The sequence below is a fragment of the Coffea arabica genome, chromosome 6c (genome assembly GCF_036785885.1).
Source record: "Coffea arabica cultivar ET-39 chromosome 6c, Coffea Arabica ET-39 HiFi, whole genome shotgun sequence".
In the NCBI taxonomy this organism is placed as follows: Eukaryota; Viridiplantae; Streptophyta; class Magnoliopsida; order Gentianales; family Rubiaceae; genus Coffea; species Coffea arabica.
The window spans coordinates 6414534-6432483 of NC_092320.1; the positions used below are offsets into that span (position 1 = coordinate 6414534).

The 17950-nt window shown below is 37.2% G+C and overlaps 1 protein-coding gene and 1 pseudogene across 1 annotated transcript; both read right to left on the minus strand.

Moving 5' to 3' along the window:
- Positions 1–8825: 8825 nt before the first annotated feature.
- Positions 8826–17607, minus strand: LOC140008364 (pentatricopeptide repeat-containing protein At4g39530-like; annotated as a pseudogene).
- LOC140008189 (uncharacterized) lies at positions 9309–10478 on the minus strand. The gene has a single exon (XM_072051749.1). It carries the CDS (start codon positions 10476–10478, stop codon positions 9309–9311), a length of 1170 nt encoding a protein of 389 aa, XP_071907850.1.
- Positions 17608–17950: the final 343 nt, after the last annotated feature.

Here is a 17950-nt window from a genome sequence, read left to right on the forward strand (position 1 = left end):
TAGGGCAATTTTCGAGTTAATTATTTAATTTTTGTGTTTTGGAGGCTAGAAATTTTTATGCTTCTAACAGACCCCTGAGGTTTGGAAAAACTTCATATAGACCCACTTAATTGCTCTTTAGATCTCAAAAAGTCAAAACCTCATAAAGGTGGTGAATTTGAAAAACTCCGACTAATCCTTTGGGTATATTAATATTTGTGTCACAGAACTAGAAGAAAAAAAAAATCAAAATATGAAGTTTGCAAAACAATCTCAAACATCTAAAAATGAAAGAGAAAAGGAAGGATTAAAGGATAGAGGAGCTTGACAATTCTTTTGAAAATGATGGATAAGTAGAAAAGGATTAAAAGTTCTTAAAAATGTTGAATAAGAAAGATCAAAAATAAATTTAACCTCTAATAAATGTATAACAATTTGATCTCTTCATAGGACAATAAAAAATATATGAGAGGATTTGACATTTATTGAAACATGTGATCCATAATTAATTGCTACTTTTTTTTATTTAGCTTTTTATGCACACGTGAATAAACTTGTGTTATTGTGAGATAAAACAAAGATTATCGTAAATGAAAATAGAAAAAACACTTTATAGTAAACTATGGACCTTTTTACTCTTTACAATTGAACTCATTAGAATCGTTCTTCCTCTCCTGAAATGCCCAAACCCAAACAAAAGAAAACTTTCTATTTTTTCTATACTAAATGGGACCATGCTACAATATATGTAGAGGTGTCAATCACAACCCAATTATGTTGACTCTCTGATCAATAATAAATCCAAACCCTTCCATTAATTTTGAATATATCTGAATGGGTACTCAATTAAATCCATTTAATTGGTGAATAGTTGGTTGACTCGACCCACCAATTTATGTCCATTTAAAAATAATTATACATTTAAACTATATTCTTAGTGAATGTTAAGCAAATAAATTTGAATTTTTTGCTAATTTAATAATAATAAAATACTGTTATTTCTTGTCAAATTATATACAAAAAAAGTAAATTTTTAAATGACTCATAAATAGGTAATTAGGCATACCTATACGCATTCATTAAATGAATATAAATGACTTAACTCAGTTATACCCATTATCCAAGCGTGACCCACCCAAACCCGCCAGAATCACCCGTTTTGACAGCGCTAGATATATGCCATAAACCCTACAAAGATTTTGTAATTATCCTTGATTTTTTTCATTTCAAGTATTTACATGTATCAGCAAGTACTAGAAAGAGCAGTAGAAATGCTGAAACTATGAGTTGTTAAGGCGTGTTGCTCTGAACTGTGGTAATGGTAATCAATCCAACCACTTTCAATTCTTACTGTAAGTATCTTGGCATGCGTATAATTGCATACTGGCAAATACCTTATGTTAGATTTTATTTCCATTTTGTACTCACTGACACATTCGGTGACTTTCGCGGTCGCCCTCAATGAACCGACTTGAATCTGAGCTACGATTCATATCAAGTTTTACCTCTCATCTAAAAGAATCTAGCCTTTTTTTTTTTTTTTTGGCCGTTTGGACTTTTATTCCGCTAGGCATATTAGAATGTTCACCTTAATCTAAGAAATCCATGGTTAAAGAATCAATATTACATGCTAAAGTAATGATGACGTTATAGAAATAATTAATTCCATTAAACATAATTCTTAGCAAATTGAGCAACACCGGAGGTGACACACCGGCGTAGGTATGAATGAGGCAACATGAAAATCAGTTCTTACAAAAAGAGTAGAGGCCTTGTTCATGAAAGCGCATGAGCTTTCAGCTTTCTATGATGTTAATGTTGTCGTAATTATTCCAAGGCGAATGGTGAAGAAGCATTTTGGCCATGTCAAGAAGAAGTCGAAGAGAAGTTCCTCTGGTTCTTTATGCTCATCAAGCCTGATAGAGAGCAAGAAAATGACAACTCACGAAAGGTACCTTGTTCAAAGTGTGAAAAGTAAGTATCAAAAGAACCGCCAAAAAAAAAAATGATGAACTGGAAATTGCATGCCTCGTGAAAATAACGCTTAAAGATTTCAATACGAGGCAAAAAGATGGTTTGAGGATGTTTTTAGTTGAGACCAAGAAAGTGTGGGAAAAAGGAATCAGGAATTTGACAAGTGGGAGCAACCAACCACAACGTCAAAAATATCAATCACCTCTGCGGGAAACATGGGAAAAGCTGCATGCCTCAAATCTCCCAACTTAAACGCCAGCCCCAGCGTCGGAGATAAATTTCAATAGCTTGATGCCCTTTGCCTGCTTTAGCATCACAATCCTGTCCCAACAAATTTTGATTCCAAGTAAACATAAGATTGATACACATGCTGTTATCTCCTAGGTTCATAACAGGTTGCTTTATGCTGTGAACTTGTATTCAATCGCCTAATTCTGGTGTTCTTCACAAACAGGGGATCGATGAGTCTTCACCCTGATTTCCTGCAATCGCCAGGAGTAACATATTTCTTGAAATTGACCAGAAACTGAATTCCTCTAGCGTCTACATGCTATCCTCCACCAATAAAAATTGTCCATATATGGCATTTATGTCTTCTTGAACATTCAACTCTGTCTCATAAGTCATGAAATGATTTTGGGATAACGAATAGCTTGGTATTTGGGAGGAAGTCATTTTAGCGCTCAAATTATTGCTGTAAATGTACACGGGGAACCGAGAGACGGGGAGGGTTTGGTGTTGTTCATCTTTGATTCTTCGAACTGCACGTAAAATGATTGTTATATATGATAATTGCATTAAGTTACATGTAAGCTCGAATAAGCCCATTTTCTGAGCAAATAACTGCCCCAACACAGCTACTTATATAACCTAAAATATGTAGAGAAAATCAATGTTGAGAATTATCTTTTTTCGCATGCAGAAAACCTTTAACTCAAAATATCTTGGACTTCAACCTTCCATAGTGTCACAAAAAAGAAAAAAAAAATTCTGTAATCACTTCACGGTTATTAAGATAACTGTGCATGGTGAACCATGAGCATCAAAAATTCCAACCAAACCAATACTGAGCCAAAGAACTACCTCCAAATCAGCAGCCTTTTCCAACTCGTGTTGGTTCTGAAGGCTACACTCGAAAGTGAACGAGAACTACCTCCAAATAAGCAGCCTTTCCCAACTTGTGTAGCTTCTGACAGTTCTACTCAAAAGTAAACGAGAACTAAATATCATACAAACATCAAAAAAATTCACCAAGCAAATGCACTACTAAGGTAAATAATAAAGACAAAGATTGCTGAAACATGCAATCTTGACAAAACAGATCAATGAGATACAAAGAGAAAAAAATTCATGAGTTTACATAGATTGCGCTGTAGGACATGGTGGAAGTACAAGACAGTTGTCCAAAGACAGAATTGTACCCCTCTGAGGTAGAACATTCAATTGTATGGCAACTCTGCAATTCCATGTCTATAACACTATCATGGTTCATAGTGTTACAAGTCCTGAATGCACAGACCTGATTATTGAGGCAAAAAAGTCACAGCTTAGTATAATAATCTGTTCTTTGATACATTATTGAGTTTCCACTCAAGAAGTGATCATCGAGTAGAAGTAATTTTGTTTGTGGAAGTCATTCAATGAATCAGTATCCATGTTTCAATTTCACTCTAGAACAGGAAAGCCAATTACTAATATGTGCACTTATGATGTTTTTATTTCTTTTCAGCTTTCTTTGGTTCTTTAAAATGAACTTGCCTTCTGCTTCATCACTTGGAAATCTAGTGGCCATTCATAAAATTTTATCTACTTTCTATTCTCCTCCTTGAAATTTGAGATTTCAAATGTCAGAAGCCCTTTTTCAGCCCTTTGACCTCAAAAAACTGGTAATTTCTTCTGGTTAACTGCAAATGCTTATACCCAAAATTATTCGATACTAAAGTAACAATTTACTAATACTGTGATATATCTCATGCCGGCTGCCTTTATGTTGGACTATCATAGTCCTATAGGTGTCCTATGCCACCTAAGGGCCTGACACCTATCTAGAAGCAGTGTCGAGAAGTCTCAAATGCATGCTTGGACCAACTATAACATGGAAGTAAATGAAACAAGTAAAACTAAACCTGCCATTAATTGTCAAGCCAAGGGCTAACCTAGGTTGGCTGTATGGCAATTGATTAACTCAAAAAGGCTATGCGAGAAAGAATTGCAAAAAGTTTAGGAAAAGGGGAAAAAGAAACATAGATTAAGACGTTCTCAAAAGGATAAAAGCTCCTTTCTGATGTAGATTTACTTCCTGGTAAGTGAATAGATTATAAAAATGATATGTGCATGTACACAATGATAGAATCTTATAGAATGCATTAATATGGACTGTAAATATGGATACTTCTATAACATAACTCAACACCAGCACAATTTTTCTCAAAGAAATGACATGGCATATCAGGAAGAAACTATATCTTAACTCTATAGCAAACAAATAGCCTTAACACGATCTGCAGTTTCCCACGCATTTTTTAGAGATAAGGCTGCAGAACACCTTTATACATCTCCTCAACATGAGAACTTCACTAGCTAACTAGTCAAGGAGGAATTCAACCAATATAACTGGTAAAGAAGATGGGATAAGTTTCATACATTTGGGAATTTTGATAACTATTAAAAAAATAAAACACAGCAATTATGCCCAAACACAAGAAGCACAACCAAAGAACTAGGTAAATTACGCCATCCAAGATGAGATAATTACTGTATATAGAACTGAACTACAAGAATACATCCTGATTTTTCTCTAATTATTCCCTACTAATTCAAGAGGTACTCCTCAACATCCACGGGATTCATGACACCAAAAATGTGAGAAAAGTTTACAGCTTTTTTACAATTTCCTCAGACCATAGTATGATTCCTGGGCATGATATAATTGATATATCTAGCATGAGAAAAATTAACAAATATCAAACTCCAACTGCTAAAGCCCAAGCTTTTTTCAATTATAGTATGATATAATTGATATATCTATCTCTTTCCTTTCTTCCCTACTAAATTTAAACTAATAAACCCATTTTTGAAATTCAATTGGAATTGATAACATCGAATCTGTTCTCAAATGTGTATTGCTGGTATATTGTCCATTTTTTAAAAGACTTATCATCGGTCTTCCAAATTATTTGATTCCTTTGCTTATAACCAGAAAATTTTCATTCATATTCCAATTACTTAATAATTACACTTTGCTTGCCTTACGGAATCATAGAAATCTAGACATTTAAACTGCCTTGTTAAATTACCAAAAATCCCAACCACTCAAAAGCTTGCCTTCATAAATCACAAGAAGAAACCTCAGCACGATGGGATTAATTGCTAAAATTCAGTTTTAATTCCAAAACCAAACTTAAAATTCTTGCTGCATCCAATGCATCTTAAGTTGTAGCTAGCTAAAAAAGCTAAGAAATAACATGGCTTTATTTTTAAAATTGGACAGTGGATCAAAATGGAGGCAAGAAATTTATGCAAGTGCATGTATCCATCGTACCAAAACATAACTAGATAGAGGATGGTTATCAAGTAATTCAAGCAAGAGCCTCTAAGACTTTCAGGAGTGAGTGCGAAGGATGAAAAGCATCCAGCGCAAGTGCTTATTTGTCCATTTCAACATTAATGGGAATATCTATGTGTAAACTTTAACAGAAAAGGAAAAAATGAACAAAAAACTCTCCTTTTCTTTATTTTCCCACACACTAAATATGCTTACAAGGTAGGCATATATAGGACAACCCTATCATAGTTCTGCCACCACTTAAGGTAATAGAACCATGATTTTAGGGATTACATAATCAACTCATATCCTATCTATTCAAACTTGATTGATCATAAGCAATAAAATCCCATAATTATGGGAGGTAATTATGGAAGATAATATCTCCCATAATCATAGGAGATAATATCTTCGACACCCCCCCTCAAGTTGGTGCGTATATATTTATCATGTCCAACTTGCTTGTAAGAAGTTCAAAATTTGGTCTGAGGAGTCCTTTGGTGAGAATGTCAGCTATTTGCTGAGCTGATGGAACGAATGGCATGCAGATAATTCCTCCTTCAAGTTTCTCTTTTATGAAGTGGCGGTCAATCTCAATATGTTTGGTTCTATCATGTTGCACAGGATTATGAGCTATGCTAATTGCCGCCTGGTTATCACAATAGAGCCTCATTGGAAGTTCAATAGGTCTTTTCAGCTCCTCTAAAACTCTCTTCAGCCATAACATCTCACACACACCATGAGCCATAGCTCGGTACTCTGCCTCTGCACTACTACGAGCTACAACACTTTGTTTCTTACTTCTCCAAGTAACCAAATTGCCCCATACAAAGGTACAATACCCCGAGGTTGATCTTCTATCAATGACTGATCCTGCCCAATCAGCATCTGTATAAGCTTCAATGGTCTTTCGATCTCCTCTTTTAAAGAACAATCCCTTTCCTGGAGTACTTTTTAAGTACCTCAGAATTCGATATACTGCATCAAGGTGCTCTTCATATGGAGAATGCATAAACTGGCTCACAACACTCACTGAAAAAGCTATATCAGGACGAGTGTGAGCCAAGTAAATTAGCTTGCCTACTAACTTTTGGTATCGAGCAGTATCAACTGGTGTTCCATCTTTTATATCTGCTAACTTGTGATTCGGATCCATAGGAGTGTCTGCAGGTCGACATCCACTCATCCCTGTTTCCTTTAAAAGATCCAAAACATACTTGCGTTGGGACACAACAATGCCCTTCTTGGACCGAGCTACCTCCATCCCTAAGAAATATCGTAGTGTTCCCAAATCTTTGATTTCAAAGCTAGAAGCAAGACTTTTCTTCAGCCGTTCCATCTCAATTAAGTCATCTCCTGTGAGGATGATATCATCCACGTACACAATGAGTACTGCTATCTTCCCGTCCTTGGAGTGTTTAACAAACATGGTGTGATCACTCTGAGCTTGGGTATAGCCTTGATTCTTTACCGACCTAGTAAATTTTTCAAACCAGGCCCTAGGAGATTGTTTGAGACCATATAACGATTTTCTTAGCTTGCAAACTCTAGACTGAAACTTCCCTTCAAATCCAGGGGGAGACTCCATGTACACCTCTTCCTCCAGATCACCATTTAAAAATGCATTCTTGACATCAAGTTGTTGGAGCGGCCAATCAAGGTTTACTGCTATTGAGAGAAGCACCCTAACAGTGTTTAATTTTGCTACTGGAGCAAAAGTTTCAAGATAATCGATCCCGTAGGTTTGAGTGAACCCTTTAGCCACCAATCGAGCTTTGTACCGTTCCAATGTCCCATCGGAATTATACTTGATGGTAAAGACCCATTTACATCCTACTGTCCTTTTCCCTTGTGGCAGGTTTGTTACTTCCCATGTTTGATTCTTTTCAAGAGCATACATCTCTTCTTCAATAGCCTTTCTCCACTCTGGAACTTGTAATGCTTCCTGTACATTCTTTGGAATTTCCACAGAAGAAAGTTGTGAAGTAAATGTCAAGAAGGTAGGGGATAACTTTTCATAAGAGACATAGTTAGTCATAGGGTGTTTGGTACAAGAACGCACTCCCTTTCGAAGTGCAATAGGAAGATCCAAATCAGCAATCTTTGAATCAGAGGAAACTTTATCTAATGACTCAAAAACATTAAATTCTGTCCTAGGTTCGGATTCCTTGTCGTGAAGAGAAGGGGGAGTTTTATCTTTTCCTCGATGATTTTTCCGGACATAGGTTTTCAAGGTTTTTTCAGTTACATTCCCATCTCTTTCACTAAGAGAATTCGACTCTGTTATTGGCACTAAAGACAAGAGATCATCTTCTAATCCCTGATCAATTTTTTCACGTTTTTCAAAATCCTTTTGACTGGCAAATTGAAGAGTGTCATTTGTTTTTTCAGGATTATTATCTTGAAAAGATTCTTGTTGAGGAAATTGTGCTGCAGATTCTTCTAAAAAATCAGAAAAATCAATTCTCCTATCAACAAAATTTTGATCAGGAATTTGATTTTCAATACGAAAAACATCATCATCTTCTACAAGTTCTTCTACATGCCGAGTCCCCCCCTGAAGAGGATCTCCAAAGAAAGGTTTATCTTCAAAAAATGTTACATCCATGGTTACAAACATTTTTTTCGAAATGGGGTCAAAGCATTTATACCCCTTTTGCGTGGGTGCATATCCAACAAAAATGCATTTTCTTGCTCGAGGGTCTAACTTACTTCGACCTTGTTCATGATTGTGAACAAAGGATATGCACCCAAACACCTTTAATGAGACTTCATATGTTAATCGAGACATGGGATAAATGGTTTTGAAAAAATTCAGAGGAGTTTGGAAATTCAAGGTTCTTGAGGGCATTCTGTTTATGAGATATGTAGCAGTTAAAATTGCTTCGCCCCATAGATATTTAGGAACATTTCTTGAAAAAAGTAATGCCCTCGCCACTTCTAAAAGATGTTTATTTTTTCTTTCAGCTACCCCATTCTGTTGTGGGGTATCATTGCAGGAGCTTTGATGCACAATCCCTTTTTCAAGAAAAAAACTTCCCAAAATTTTATTGAAATATTCTTTTCCATTGTCACTCCGAACAATTTTGACTTTTTCTTGAAATTGTGTCAAAACCATGCTGTAGAATTTTTGAAACACACTTGCAACCTCTGATTTCTCTCTTAACAAATACACCCAACAAACTCTTGTGTGATCATCGATGAATGTAACAAACCATTTTTTTCCAGATGAAGTTGAAATTCTAGAGGGACCCCAAACATCAGTATGTAATAGAAAAAACGGTTTTGAGGGCTGATAAGGATGTATAGAAAATGTAGACCGATGATGTTTAGCCAATTCGCAGATTTCACATTGAAAAGAAGATGAATCTTTATTCTTAAACAAATCTGGAAATAAGTATTTCATGTAATAAAAACTAGGATGTCCTAGTCTAAAGTGCCATAACATAATCTCTTTATTACTAGTAATAGAGACAGACCCGTAACATGTGTTTTTGATTGGTGTTGTCATATCTGATCCATCTTCAAGGAAGTAAAGTCCCCCATTTTCTCTAGCACATCCAATCATCCTCCCCGTGGTCAGTTCCTGAAACTCACAAAAAGAGGGGAAAAAATTAATCCGACACATGAGATCCCTAGTTAATTTACTTATGGACAGCAAATTGCATGATAACTTTGGAACATGAAGAACTCTATGAAGTGTTAGAGTAGGAGAGATGACAACGGAACCTATGCCAGCTATGACGGATAATGATCCGTCAGCAACCTTGACCCTTTTATTGCCTGCACATGGACTGTAGGTAGAAAATAATTATGACACACTAGTCATATGGTCAGTGGCCCCAGAATCAATAACCCATATAACCCGTGGACAAGATGCATTTGATGTTTTACATGAAAGAGCAATAGTAAAAGGTTTACCATTTTTAGCAAAAGAACAGAAAGGAGTGAAGCTTTTTGGCTCAGTGACTGAAAATTGTGGAGACTTAAAGAGTTTGTACAGTTGGCTTAATTGTTCCTTTGTGAAGGCTGGTGTCTCAAAGTCAGTTTGTTGCTTTTGAGAATCCTCATTCACAGTCTGCAACACCTTGCTATCACCTCCATTTTTCTTCTTGAAATTCGATGGTTTCCCATGTAATTTCCAGCATGTGTCCTTTGTGTGCCACGACTTTTTACAGTGTTCACACCAAGGCTTCCTTCTTTTATCCCCGTCCAAATCTGTCCCCTTAGAAACCAATGCTGAAGTCTCAACTTCATCCTCTGCCTTGGACTTTGGTGATGACTTCAGCATCACCTTACGCCTTGATTCTTCTCTTCTGACTTCAGAAAATACTTCACGAATGGAGGGGAGAGGCTTCCTGCGCAAAATACGACCTCGCACCTCATCGAGTTCTTGATTTAGTCCAGCCAAGAAGACATAGACTCTGTCGTTCTCCTCCCGTTTCTTGTATCGAACATTGTCTGCACGGCAGTCCCATTCATCCTCATAACAAAGATCCAATTCCTGCCATAAAGTTACCATCTGATTGTAATAGGTTGTAACATCTCTATCTTCTTGTCTTGATTTCCACAATTTCGTCTTGAGATTGAAAATTTGAGACGAATTCTCTATATCGGAATACATATCCCGGACAGCGTCCCACACATCCTTGGCTGTGGGCAGAAATAAGTGTGGCTTTCCTATTGCTGGTTCCATAGAGTTTATCAACCAAGCGATAACTAGAGAGTTCTCTGAATGCCATCTCTTCAAATTGGGATCTTCAGCAGCTGGTTGCTGAATTTCTCCAGTAAGGTGGCCGAGTTTACCTCTGCCATCGATAGCCAGCTTTACAGATTGAGCCCACTCCAGATAATTGGAACCATTTAATTTATGAACGGTTATTTGTAGGGAAGAAGAATTTGAAGCGGAGTAATCTGTAGTTTGGATAACTACTGAAGACGAGGATGAGTCTTCTCTTGTGTGAGCAGTCGATCCAGTCATGGCTGCTCGGTAGTTCATGGCAGGAATTGGTACAGAGCCGGAGCTCTGATACCATGTAAACTTTAACAGAAAAGGAAAAAATGAACAAAAAACTCTCCTTTTCTTTATTTTCCCACACACTAAATATGCTTACAAGGTAGGCATATATAGGACAACCCTATCATAGTTCTGCCACCACTTAAGGTAATAGAACCATGATTTTAGGGATTACATAATCAACTCATATCCTATCTATTCAAACTTGATTGATCATAAGCAATAAAATCCCATAATTATGGGAGGTAATTATGGAAGATAATATCTCCCATAATCATAGGAGATAATATCTTCGACACTATGTATATTGATGAATGAAGGGACATGTGCTAAAAGTTCAAGGAATCAAACAGTTCTTGTGAAAACTCAAAATTTTAGGACATCATCAAGAAGACAGCATGACTGATGTCATATAGGAATATCCCTCTTTCCTAAATTAGATTTCTTCCTTTTAAATGGTCCATCACAAAACAATATCTATTTCTCCTTAAATTACAAAATATATTTTCCTCTCCTTAAAACTAAGCTGATTAATACATTGAATCCACACTTTTTCCAGAATCCAAACTCTCTCAATAGTTGCATCCAGTCAGAACTAACAAACATGAAGTATAAGATAAGAAAAATCTCAGTTGTTGAGGAAGTAAATCGATTCTTTTGAATATCAATGAAAGAAACCACATAACTTAGATACATCTCACTTACTGTAATAGGAGACAAAGGAAACCCATAACTTGAAAATCTATCTGAAAACCAGTATATGGAATGTCTTCAATTCTATATGAATTACACTAGCCTAGATTTTCTTGCTAGATTTACTATGCCAGGTTAAGCAAAGAGCTCTATTACCAGCTCTATATTGAAATGTAAGAGGCAAAGAGTTCTAATCCATCTATTACCAGCTCTATATAAACCAAACCAAGTAATTTAGTACAACAAACTCAAGACATGCAATTATGACAAGAAAGAAGAGAAAGTATGTTGCAATTCCAAATAAGAGCCAAAGAAAAGCAACTCTCAAGAAATGTAGAGATTGCTTGTTCAGAAAAGCAAAACAGCTTTCAACCTTGTGCGATGTTGAAGTGGGTGTAATCGTCCAGGATCAAGAGAAAAAGGATGTTTTTGTCTGGCCATCACACCATGAAGTTGAAGAAAAGCTTATGAGATTCCTAAATGTACCGGATATTGATAGGAACAGGAAATTTTCTACACATGAAAGCTTCCTTACAGGAACAGTGAGCAAGATAGTTGATCACACAAGGAAAGCTCACGAGAAGAATGATAAGAAAGAAAGGGAATACCTCACGCATAAACTCATGAAAGGTAAGATTACTATCAATGAACTTGATATGATGCAAACAAATGGATTGATTCAATTGATGCTTGATAAGATGAACCAGTGCAACAGAAGGATCGCACAACCGGACATGTTAGAAGAACAGGAGAACCAGTCACTTTCAACAGCCAATCAACATCTTCCCTCTCTTGTTCAGATGAGAGGACAGAATAAAGCTGGTGGAGTTTGGCGGAGTGGCGTGAATGCAATTTTCTCAGCTCCAGAATTGATTGAAAGCTACAAGAACGACCAAAGGTTCAGTGGCTATGATAGCAATGTAATCATCCCAGATAAAAGCCAGATTTGTGACTTCAAAAATTACCAAATGTTCTTTGACAGTCAAACAAATGCATATATACCAAATCCAAAATTGATTGAAGACTTGAAGTATGACAACTGGCTAAGAGAGGCGATGTTTGATAAACCAAGCAACACTTTCCCCAGTTGTGCAAGTGACATAGGGTTTCACCATACCAATGCATGTAGTAATGAAGGGAATAATATGGTTAATCATAACACTGCAGGAAGCAGCAGTGGAGGAAATCACATGGATATCACACCACCAAATGTTGCTGACCCTTCTTTTGGAACAAATGATGGATTCCCTGAGGTAGAATGGCCTTACATTTTCCACCCGTAAACTACAAAGCCCAAAATAAAACATGTATTCTACTTCTTCAAATACTAGTCAATCTGTAAGTATACATACTCTATGGGCAAAGTAATTTAACTATATCATGACCTCTGTGTTTTTGCTCTTATATGAAGATTATTGTTGTTTCACCTTGATCCCATGCAGAGGACATCACAACATCTTCTTAGATGGATTAAATGTGAAAAGGAATTTCCTATAAACAATCTACTATCACTATTAACACGCCCAATTTTGCACATCAGATGAAAAGGAATCGTGGGCTTAAAATATTTTTTTGCCCAGAGATGCCAAATTTCCTCAGAAATGCATATAGGTTGGAACCAACAATATTAATTTTTTTCAGGTCTCATAGATTTTCCACCCAACTCTCGATCAAAATTTTTTGTTTTGCTTCATTAAATTTCCTTTGCCCCTCTACCCACAACCCAGAAATGCATAGAGAAAATTGAGCCCTAAAAAACATGACATTGTTATGAGCTACCAGTCTAAATTGCAAGAAAAAGAGTTCATTTTTCTAGGGGGCAAAAATACTAGTTACTCATTAAACAAAATTCTGGTGATTCCCTTTTAACATTCACTATTTCAGGGAGATAATTATCTAAACAGATCATATACAAGCACATCAAGACTAAGCATCAACCACTGTATGCTTGACGCATGCTCCAGCAAAATGGCTTGGTGAATCTATTTACAGCCTCAAAGAAAAGAAGACTCTATATATCCAACTTCCATGTATATATAGGTTTGTAGACTATCTGCTAATTGCACAAGGCCTAAAAGTTGGTCAACAAAAGTTCATGACCTAGCAAGTAAAAGATTTTAAGATTTCAAAACCATGAACTAACCAAATTTAGTTCTTTAAAGTCTGCTCAACTTATCTGTAATCTCTTATTCTTAAATCCAACAGTTAACAATAAAAAAGTTAGCACTAACAATTGCCAAACATTAAAAGAAATTAACTATTTTGGCGGACAACTAAAAGTTGCCAGCCTCACAGTCATCCATGTTCTTTGGTCATAGAGAAAGCCGAACAGCAAAAAGGATTAATTAGTCTCATAGATGAAGCAAAGCAATAAATACAACACAAGATTGTAGCATTTCTTGCTAAGAAAAAAAATCACAAATACTTGGACATACAAGAACACACAAGCCCAAGAAATCATACCTGAACAAATTAAACAATCAACTGATTGCCTGGAGAATTGTTTGTACAATTTTGATGTATTCATCCACTTTGATAACAATCTTGAATTCAAAGCCCCAGTTTGATCTATTGACAAATCTCAAATCCGAAGTCCTACAAATGGCAGAAAAGATATATGGCATCAGGGACTGACTTTGACGTAATTCTGCAAAATTTCAATCATGATATTTATTAATTGTGCTTCAAGCTACCTTCTAGTAGTTTTGGTTTGGTGAAGTGAGTCAAATGGAATGTCTTCAGATAATCCACCAAACACTTTGAAAGAATTGTCATCAGGTGTAGCAAAAGAAGAAGAAACTGAGGCTAACCTTGTCTTTCAATGAAAAAGAACAATGATACATAACATCACAACCACCATATTCAAATTGGTCTGGCAGAGATCCTTGATATATTTTTTCAGTTCTTTGAATATTCAAAGATTCCGGATTCTCAGCTGATAAATCCAGCTTCTTTTAACGTTATTGCTGATAGCCTTTCACCTGCAGATCAAGTCACTGAGTAGGAAGTGACGCATTGTCATACATCATGCCTCTCATATGCTGAATCAAATGGTCCATAACAGAATATATAAGATTAGCAGCATGGTGCATTCTGTCTGTTGAAGTAAATGAGTGGATTTTGTTATTCAATTCAATCCAACTACATCCTGTTTCTTTTACCACTCCAGTCCTGTCCATTTTGTCCCTGACATTCTTTACTTTAACCCACATACCTTGAGAAGCAAAAGTATTTGATAGTAATGCATATGACCCACTATCTTTTGGGTCAATAGAAGTTGTTATTTCTGCAGCATATTCAGCCATTTTAACATTATCGTTCATTCTACATGCACTCAGCAAGTTTTTCCAAACTCTGGCTGTTGGTTTTATGGGCATCTTCTCAATGAATTCCTTCGCCTCGTATAACTTACCTGCTCTGCCCAAGAGAGAAACCATGCAAGCATAATGTTCTGTTTCTGGCACGATACCAATGCTGGACATGTACCCAAAATGACAGAATCCTTCGTCTACAAGCCCCACATGGCTACATGCTGAAAGAACACCAACAAAGCTGACAGTATTGGGCTTTACCCCTGTCTGTATCATATTCTCAAACATATTAAGAGCTTCGTCAGCTTCTCCATGCAGTGCATATGACATTATCATTGAATTCCAACACGTCACATCATCCATACTGGCAAAATCAAATATTTTTCTTGCCTCTTCCAAGCTCCCACAGTTAGCATACATATCAATAAGTGCATTCATAACATACAGATCATAGTTCAGACCTGTCTTCATGATTTGGTTGTGGAACTGAAGACCATGTATCAGACTTGCAAGGTTACTAGCTATTGCAATTAAGGTAACAAATGTGTACTCGGTTGATTGCAGTCCAGAAAGCTGTAGCTCCAGATACAGCTTAAGAGCTTCTTCATTTTCCAGCTGTTGAGCATACCCACCTAGCATAACATTCCATACAACAATGTCTTTCTCTTTCATTTCCTCAAAAACCAATTTTGCATCTCCAAGAGATAGGCACTTTGAATATGCATCAATCAAGGCACTACCAGCAAATTTGTCCAAGGAGAACCCAGACCTAAGCATAAGGGCATGGATTTGCTTAGTCAATTGAAAGGTGTTTAGTGAAGCTGAAACCCCAAAAAGGCTGATGAAAGTTGACAAGCTTGGAGGTATTAAATTCATCCTCATTTTAGCAAAAAGATCAAAAGCTTCATACAAGTTTTCTTGCCTCAAGTATCCCTCTATTATAGCATTGTAAGAGATGACATCAAGGTTTTCCATAGTGTCAAAGATTCTTCGTGCATCAACCAGTGAGCCACATTTTGAGTACATATAAATCAAATTGTTACTCACAAAACCATCAGAATCAAGATTTGACTTCAGAGAGTAGGCGTGGACTTGCCTACCCTGTTCTAGAGCCTCAAGTGAACTACACGAAAGGAGAACGCAACTACAAGCATATTCCTCAGGTTTCCCACCTAATCTGTTCATCTCTGCAAACAGCTCCATGGCATCCTAATCGAACAAATTCTGCATATACCCAGAAATCATTGTCGTCCAAGCAATGACATCCCTAACCACCATTCTATCGAACACTTTGCGCCCGCTCTGCACTTTTCCGCATTTGACATACAAGTCTATAAGGATGCAATCCACTTGAACATCCATTTCAGCTTCCCTTCTCAACAGATAAGCATGAACTTGCCTTCCCCCTTCAAGAAAATCAAGTGCCACACATGCCCTTAAAGCGCTGGAGATCACATACTTATCTGGAACAACATTAGTCCTCAGCATTTCCTTGAATAAGTCCAGTGAAACCTCACTCCTGCCGCTCTTTACAAACCCCGTCATAATTGAATTCCAAGTCACTACACTTTTTATCAATAAACAATCAAACACCAACCTAGCCGCATCGACATCGACAAGTTTCCAGTAAAATTCAACCAAACAGTTCCCGATATATATATTTTGATCGAGCCCAGTTCTAATGGCAGAGGTATGCAACTGCAGACCAACTCCAACGCACTTCAACTGCGTACAAGAGCGAATAACAGGACCCAAAACAAACTCGTCAGGGTTCTGACCACAACTTCTTCTGAACTCCGAAAACACCACCAGGGCCTCGTTATAAAGCTCGTAGTGCTTGTACAAAGCGTTAATCATGGTGGAAAAAGTGGTCAAATTCCTGTGAGACATTCTGTCAAACAGAGCATATGCATACCCGAAACACCATCCAGAATTTAAGTACGCAGACAAGAGAATGTTATTTAGAAAGGTGCTGGACTCAAGGGCCCATCGAACAATTTGTGCGTGAACTACTTTGTAGTAGTAGGATACTGTTGGGCGAGGGGCGCTTTGGGGTGCGGAGAGTAAGAGTTTGACAAGTTCACCCTTTTGGGCGGCGCGTGGGTTTGGATGGAGGAGTTGAGATGATGATACTACAGCGGAGTAGTATCTGCAGATTTTGGTGGGATGTTTTAATTTCTGAGGGAGTCTTAGTAGAAGTACTATGTCTGCTCGACGCCTGACGAAGTTCTGCAAAATTGCCGTCATTGCATGAACTACGCATTTTCAATGACAGCGGGATAAAACCACAGCTCGCCTGTCTATGCACTTGCAGCTGTGTAGTGGATCCTCTTCTAACTGTAGCATGGTCGAAGACCCTTGAAGCCTATTTATCGAGTCAGTTCATCATCAAAGAGGCCGGAAAACTCGAAATTGAAAGATGAATCAAACTAAAAATTGGACTGTTCGACTATCATTCTTTTTTTTTTATTTGGTCAAAAGTTCGACTTTCATTCTCGTACCCCTTTTATCTAATTTACTACTTAATATACAGCTGGTTATCTTTGTAATCTTTGCCACAGAAATCAAAATGATGCTAACCAGTTTTTTATCCCATTTTATTAGAATTCAGCCATGAGGCTGCTACTGGGGAAGTGCCTATTGTACGGTGCAACAATTCAGTAGCTGGAGACTCGAGTCTTTGACACCCTTCCATTCAAACGCTTCCCCCATATTTTGAGAACGACCGCATGGTTGTTGCTTGGAGTCTCGGCTTGATTTAACATTTGGACGTTCTTTGCCCTGTTATACTTTGATCGGTTTGGCATCTCAAGAAACGCACTACTTCAGCCCCAAATCTGCAGAACCATGCCCAGTGCTTTTAAATTTTTAACTCTAGTCCCATCTGCAACAACCAACAACCGATTGGACGGCATCCGCCGACCGAAAAATCTTCCTTGCTTAACAGATGCAACACTGGCAATGGCCTTTTTGATGGAGTTGCGCTGGGTGCAGTAGGCTTAAACACACAGCAGACTAACTATGGGGAACAATTCAATTGGTCATTCAAACAACAGGACGTTGAATCTATGCCATAGCTGCTATAATCCTTTCTAAGGGGAAGAAAACATCTCCCTAACCAACAGCGGACGATTGCAGGTTCTTAACATGACAAACCAAAATTGCTCTATCAATAGATGATTGCAGGACCTTAACACAGAAGAATTATGCTGAAATAGGCAAACCAAGCGCAGACACCTTCTGAATATGGACGTAATGTTGTATCCATCGATCCTTTTTAAAACTATTCCAATTCCACCACCTTTTGTCATGCCACACGTAAAGTTGGATATGAGAAGGGGTGCCAACTATAATAGTATGCTGTGGTCTTAACGTTCTAAAATAAACTGTACTCTTAACAATAAAGAACAGATAGATCGTCATGTCATCGTA